Source organism: Sitodiplosis mosellana, unplaced genomic scaffold (genome assembly GCF_009176505.1).
Source record: "Sitodiplosis mosellana isolate CC-2019 unplaced genomic scaffold, AAFC_SMos_1.0 Smas_scaffold_47, whole genome shotgun sequence".
Taxonomy (NCBI): Eukaryota; Metazoa; Arthropoda; class Insecta; order Diptera; family Cecidomyiidae; genus Sitodiplosis; species Sitodiplosis mosellana.
Window position 1 is genome coordinate 429,191 of NW_022595289.1, and position 7,920 is coordinate 437,110.

At 33.6% G+C, this 7,920-nt stretch overlaps 1 protein-coding gene across 1 annotated transcript in view; it reads left to right on the forward strand.

Moving 5' to 3' along the window:
• The first annotated feature begins 395 nt into the window (after positions 1-395).
• LOC129570144 (achaete-scute complex protein T3) overlaps positions 396-7,920 on the forward strand; it is an 18,268-nt gene continuing 10,743 nt past the window's right edge. The window contains exon 1 of the mRNA XM_055449625.1: positions 396-639. Coding sequence (XP_055305600.1) covers positions 581-639 — 59 coding nt within the window. The 5' untranslated portion in view covers positions 396-580. The remainder of the gene's footprint in view (positions 640-7,920) is intronic.

Sequence of the window (7,920 nt, forward strand, 5' to 3'; positions counted from 1 at the left end):
TAGAATATTATTTAGTCGTGGTCTTCTGCGTTTCACATTTTAGTGGTGAGAAATACCGAATTGGTGATTGGAGAAATTGATGGTCCTGTCATATTCTCAAAATCTTCATCTTTTGATTGAAAACATATTCTACTTTTTCGAATACAAATTCAGTCAAAACATACATTATTTTCAATATCAATCTATATATCAATATATAACCATTCCTATAGAAATAGATCAGTAGTTGTGCATTGCCAGTACTTGTGTGGTACAATGTACAAATTTGTATAGCATTTCCTCTCCGGTTCAAGTATTGTAATCCATTTTTCCAATTCTAATTGGCCATCAGCCAATTTTCCGGTCTTATGACCACGCCCCTAGATTTGTAAAAAGAGGGTTGTCGCTCCGTATATAATATGTCTCATAAATGCTGCTGCTTAGCAACAAGCTCCGACATTCTGTTCAATCCATTTCATTCTGTATTCAGCAACGATTGTAAACGGTTCGCAAATACAATATTTGTTGTATAGATTTAAATTGATTGAAAATTGGTACATTTTTGGAATTAAATAAAAAATCGTCGGACACTACAAGTACAATGGAAAGAATTGGTCGAAACCATCAGCCAGATTCATCATCATCATCTCCACCAACCAGGTAATGAAATTATTTTCATAAAAACTAGTGCAAATATATAGTGAAATCATGGCAAATGTTTAATTGTAAAAAAGGCTACAGCTTTATCGTTAATTTCTTCTAAAATTATTTATGCGGATAAAGTCATTTGGATGATAAATTGTACATCATACAAATGAAATTCATAAAAAAAAACTCAGATCAATTCATATTTTTGAGTTCAACCCTCATAATTTATGCCAAAGAAATGGTATTTAGTCGAGTATTTGACATTGTAAAATTGAAAACTTCCACAAAAAATATAAACTTATTCATACCAGTATTTAACTCATTGTTCTACGCATATGTTTAAATGAATTATTTTTAGAACCCTCCGATTTTTTTCTTGCTTTGCCTATCGAACTTGACTGTAACATTTACATAAGATAAGGCTATAAATTGCATTTTGGAAACATCAGTTCATTATTTTTTTTTTGATGTTTTCTTTGGAATTATCGTAAATATTGTGTTCAATGTTGGTAGCTTTGGCTGAAAACCAGGAGCATTACAGTTTTTCACGGGACCAGTAATGGGAATATAAAATAATTATGTTTCGGCGTTGCGCTTGTGCTGGTACAGTACAGATTTTTTTGAAAAAGCAAGCTGAAATAGGTATCAGGTGTCGTACTGATGTCTCATATTTTTCCGTTAATTTGATTTCATGAGTGCTCTAATGCAGCGTTAATTATTGCTAATTTCAGAAAAAATGTGAACTTAAACGTGTTTAGTTTCTTCTCTAAAGCCAAGAAAATCATCATAATGATAATAATTATTATAAATGTACACGCGAAATGTTTTCGGTATTTTTATAACAATTGTCATGTACAATAGCCGAACACTGGTCAATAATGAACAAACTGTATTGAAGGATGTCATAAACGTTACTATAATGTACAAGGATCTTAATCGTTGTATTTTAACTGCCTGAATTTTAACTTTACTACTACGATTTTATTTTTTATGCACAGTGCACAGTGCACAGTGCACACCCCGATTAAGTGATGGCTGAATATTATTGCAGGATAAATACTTTAATCGGAAACCTGAAAATACCTGATCTTTTCAATATGTTAATTTCACAGTACAACAGTATAAACATTGGCGTAAAATACGAACACCCCATGTCTGTTATTATGAAATTTACAATGAGACCGAGACGACAAAATATATTATACTAGCTGCCTCTTTGCTCGGCTTCGGTGGCAAGGTCGCTTCGCGACGATATTCAAATCAATTGATATTCACATACGGCGGCGTGCAAAGGAAATTTGCCGCCCGAAGCAAATTGCGCCCCAACATCAAAATTTGGAGAGCAAAAAAAAGGTCATCACTTTCAAAACTTAATTCTATCTAGTGCAAACTCCAATTTTACCAATTTTGCCGCCCTCAAAAAAATGCCACCCGAAACAATTGCTTCGCCAGCGTCGTGCTTTGCACGCTACCGTTCACATAATATACTCAAATTCTCAACGAGAGAGCTACTTATTGACTCTACAATTTTAGGATCGACAACGATTCAAAATGCTTTATTTTCTTAATTCAGTCATCCGAATACTACGAGCAAATACTCCAATGAAAAATCCGGAACGCATCGCTTAGAGTAAATGTCAATTTTTTCCAACCTATGCTTTTGGCCGGCGCAAGATAGCGGTGGCTAAATAAGATGTATTATTAATTTGCGGCATTTTTAAGAACTATCAATACTTTTTGTTGTTGTCACGAATTTCGCAACAACAAGAAGTATTGATAGTTCCTAAACTTGCCGCAGATTCTATTTAGGCGCCACCGCCATTCACTGTCACGTCAAATACATTGGTTCTTATGGCAGAGAAGCACACGTTGATTTTTTCTTTCCTTCCAAACTAATTTAAAGCGATGAAGAAGAGGATTCACATTTTTCAAATTTAGTTTCATCAGTCAAAGAAATTTTACATTCATGTTTAACTTTTTCGTACATCTTGTTTGGTAATCTGATTTAACCGTTTGTAAAATGATAAACTCCATCATTGGTAAAAGCCTACGTATTCAGTTGGTATCATTCTGATGAAAGTGTTTCTTAAATTGTCTGGTGTTCGAAGTTTTCTTCTACTGTTTCTGTGAAGATGTGTTGCTCTAACATTTTTAATTTGACAAAAACTAAAATTTGAAACTAAATTCCTGTTCTCGTTTAATTTTTTCATAATCGATTGCATCGACTATTCAACAATAGAATTTGTTTTCATTTTATTTTAATTCAACATATTCCGGGTGATTCAATAAAACGTTTTGTAATACACACATACGAAATCCGTTTCTGCTAGCGAAACATGTGAATAATTACCATAATTTATTGAAGCGATTATTATTAAATGCTTCCGATTTCCAATTTTGAATCTTTTATTTCTTGAATAACTAATGGGTAGGCGATCAAGTCGAGGGGGAAATCACTCCTTGAATTACTTTTCGAAACTATCAAATTACTTTTTGGCACGATATTACTTTAGTAAATTACGAAAGTAATTAGACGTTTATGTCAAAGTTTGACATTGTCAAACTAACAAACAAACGTTTTAAATAAACCACTACACTCATATCGAAAAATAGAATTTGAAATGGAAAACAATTTCTGGTTCGTTCTTGAAAACGATATTGGTTTTGAATAATGCTACCAATTAAACTGATTTTTTCAGTATTATACTGACTCCTGGCCAATTTTTGGCCAGAAAAATCAATATACTGAATTCAGTATCTATACTGATTTTTTGACCTGCGTACTGATTTATACTGATTTTCACATTTCATCAAATTTTGTTCGAAATTTCGACGATTTACAGAAAAAAATCGATTTTTTAAAAATATAAATTGTAGTATAAAGTATATAAATGGAACGTAAAGAAACTATTTGCAGAATCTAAGTGGTACAGATTTTCGAGCCCTTTAAAGGTTTGCAATTTAATTAAATATGTGTTATTTTTTCCATGAACGCTAATTTTGAGACATTACGCAAAGCAAATATTCAAACAAGATGTGCAAGAATTTAAGTTCTGCTCTTCTTTGATCAAATCAAAACCTTGAAGTCAATTTTAATTGATCAATCTAATATGAAATTCATATGCACCGAATTATGCCGTCATTGGATAACTCGCGTTTTGAATAAAACATCTACCCAAGAAAAATACAATCCCAAAAAATCAAAACCAAAGCCAAAGCAAAGTCCCGGTGAATTGTAAAATGATTTCGATGATCCCGAATAGCTAAGATCATCAGTTTAAGGAGCTTTTGAACTATTTGTTAATAAAATGTTTCTATTTCATCTGAATTTAACTTGGATTTAAGTATTTTTTGGCCTATATTGATTTTTATACTGTTTTTTTTTAAAAAGATGGTAAGGTACTACTGATTTTTCGCGAAAATGAGTTGGTAGCATTAGTTTTGAAATACCAAAAGATATAAAATTGAGCTTGAAGTAAGTTTCAGTTGAGTATTTCTACGGGATCCCGCAAAAATAATGCGTTTCAGCATTCAATTGTGCATGCACTGCAGTGAATACTGGAGGACTTTACTTCAAGAACTTGATAGAACATAGTTTTTTTTTCAAAATCCATTGTTTTACGATGCATTAAATGAATATTTAGTATCGCATTAAGAGGTCAGGTGCGTGATCACAGTATTGAGGTGCTTTGAGTTTGGGTCTCTTTTCTTTACATAATTTACCGAAACTCCGTGAAATTGACATCTGTATTCAAGTTTTTTCATTTGATTGATGTAGCTCTGGCATTTTTACAGAAAAATATTAGTGCTTTGTCATGAAGATCTGTGGTCTGCTTCGACAATCCATGTTTTAGTGAAGTGAACAAATCAGAAATTGAACGACCGTTTCAAAGACGACGAAAGTGTTCAAATTCACATAACTATAGTTACATGGCAATTGCACAAATATATTTGTGCAATTGCCACAAAACTTGTTTTTGTCGCTAAAATACTTATCATTGGCCAATTTGAAGCCAATTATATATAAAAAAGGGTATCTCCCGCACAAAATTATTGAATTCCCTTAGAAAATGAACCAATTTTGTTGGAATAAAGCAATGGGCCTGAGTGAAGAAATTCAGCTCAAACAAGGCCATATGAGTGGTATTTCGCCAGTTCTGATTTGCATTGAGCCTTAGAAATCATTCAATGTTTTTAGAAGTGATTTTGCTCGATTCCACTTAAGTACTTAAAATGTAACTTTAATGTTCATCAAGTGTAAAATCAATTAGAAAAACTTGAAAGTGAGTCATATTGTAAAGCTTTATCAGAACTGAGAAATTTGTCTCTCTCCAAAATCGCAATCAATTTCAGAAAAACTTGTCCAAAATTGAATTTGTCCAAAACGCACCGTGCTATTACCGCAATTATTGTTAGGAGTGTGCGCGCACAGCCGCCTTATCCGATATTCAAACTAATTCCCGTCACAATACATGGAAACGAACGAATACAAGTGTGTCTGCGGATCTTTTTCAACACTACTAACACCATTATATCTTAGCATTATGCGCTTCAAACACATTATGATCAATAAATTAAAAAACTTTTGCAACAAAATTCTTGCTATCCTTTAAAACTCCGATAGATCCTTGAAATTCTTGACTTCATAATAAACATTCTTTGAAGCATTTAAAAATCTTCGCGGGTGGAACTTATTTTGCTACTTTACCAGTGCTCCATTAAAAAAATTCAATGTATTTCCGATAGAAGTCGAAAAAAAAGTTCAATAAAATTTACGGTAGGAAAGTGTCACTAGCACAGCACATGTCTACCCCTATATTTATTTCCAAACAGTTCATTGTTTGCAAGTGACAGAGTGCAAACGCCCCCTCTAGAGCGTGAATGACGGATCTGGTTTTTAAGTTTGGAAAGGTTTTGTAATCCATTTCTCATTGTTTTGTTCTACATATTATAAATCTGCATTGAAAAACAGTTCGAAATTTCTACGAATTTTTTTTTCTGCAAAATTACAACCAAAGTTCACGAACTGTTTTCGGAATAATGGACTTTGGATTTTACAGACAATGTATTTGGATAATATCAGCAAGCTAACTGAAATTATCCAGCTGAGCTTAGCGGCTGACGAGTATGCGTTGCGTTGTTTTAACGCATTTGCAGTGTAAAAACGAAATGGTGAGTAAACTTACCATTGGTAAGATTGAACATTCCAACACTGCAAATGCGTTAAAACAACGCAACGCATATTCGTCAGCCGCTAAGCTCAGCTGGATAATTTCAGTTAGCTAGCTGATATTATCCAAATAGATTGTCTGCGCCTGTATAACGTAAACCTTACGTCAAATCACATTGAATCAAGGTGTCCTCTATGTTTTTGTCTTTTGCAATATTGATGTAAAATTCCAGTTTTTGCGTCACGAGTATATATACAGTAGGTATGCTATTTTCTCAGCACACTATTTGAGCCCCGGCGTGTTAGGTACCGTTGGAAAGGTCTTGGCCCAAATAGTCGAAAACACCATATACCCCATGGTAGACTGGTTCAAAAAAAAAAAATTTCCACAAAAAAAAGTGATGTCCAGTTTCGAAAAATATACCTCAAAAAAATAGGTTTTGTCCAAAAAAACGATATGGGTACCATATAAAATTCCGTGCCAAGTCCCATATCAAAATTTTCATGACAGCGATTTAGGAAGTCATTTTAGATCGCAACATTTCGACCGATTCCATTATTCTAGCCAATTTTCGGCAGAAAATGTTGATGGAATTTTGTTTGGCTCGTCAATATCTACAACTTTTACCAAGACATTAGCCTTTGAAAGGCATTTTGGGCCAGTTACAGTGTAAAATGACAAATTTTCGCCATTTTTCGCATTTTTTGCTCTACTGGCCACCCAGGTGGTGGACTTTTGTTCAGTTTTGGACTTGTGCCGTGTAGCCAAAACCTGTATAAAAATTTTGATACTTGTCAGATTGAGATTTGGATGGAATTTGGCGACAATTGATTCACACATATAAGACAAATTTCAGGCCAAAATGAGCAAATCACAAACATGAGCTTCAGTTTGACAGGTAAAAGTAAATGATTTCTACCTTTTCTGCCTTTGAACATCTAGTATGGTCCTTTACGAACATTTTGGGTACTTACATGACCAAATCGAGTGATGTTTTCACATATTTCTGGCCACATATTCGATTTCAACTCCCAAAAAATCGACTTTTGACCAAAAAATCCTTAAGTATAGGCTTTTTAGGGATGGTGTCTTGGTGCAATGCTATTTTTTCTCGAAAATATGGGGAGTCTACCCAGACAAAAACTCTCAAAATTGACTTTTTAAGGTACCTCCCGAACAAAAGTTCCGTTTTTCATGGATTTTACCATGAAAATATCAATTTTTGTTCGGAAGGTACCCCAAAAATCATTCATAAGAGATTCTGTGTGAATAGATTCCCAATATTTCTCGAAAAAAATAACTTTGTACTAAGAAACTCATAATTTCAATAAAATTTAAAATAAATCAATTTTTTTAGTTTTTCTCTTCATAACATTAAAATATGAATCAAAATCAATTATGTGAATATAGTTTACAGCCGTAATTTGTAGCAGAATATTGAAAATTTTCGTACAGATCCTTTTGAAAAGTCTCTTTTGAAAAACACTCTATCGAGCAGATGGGAAAATTCAAACCCTCGTATGCGCTAAAGGGTTACCGCCATGTGATTTCGAATTTACTGGTTCTGAAATAACTTTCGACAATTGTCATGAACTGGCGGTGAATCAGTTCAATTTATGAGACTGAATTGGAATCAGTTCTTCTAAGTTTGAAATTAAAATGAAATCCAATTTCAATTATATATTATGTATTGGGTGTGTGCAAAAGTTTCCGGAATCCGACAACAAATGTCACCACTTGCTTATGCGTTGTAGTAGATCAATGACAGATACATCATTTGAAGGGCCTATTCAAATACTGTCAAAAACAGTCAAGAGTATTTCATTTGTTTGTGCGCATCATATTTTTTCAACGATTTAAAATTGGTCATGTTATGGTTTTTTTTTTTTTTGGGGGGGGGGCCTTTTTAATCATTCGATCTCAAGAAAACTGCCGCTGAAGCTCATCGAATGCTATCGGATAATAAAGAATGGGCCTTTCTCGATAGATTCAAGCATAAAAAATCATATTTTGATTGTCAGCATTCGTCAATATAGAGGGCGCCGCAATCACTCCCTCGAAATCGCGCATTTTTCAGATTTGGGGGGGTGGGTGCATTTTGAAAGATGGTATAAACTGGTCC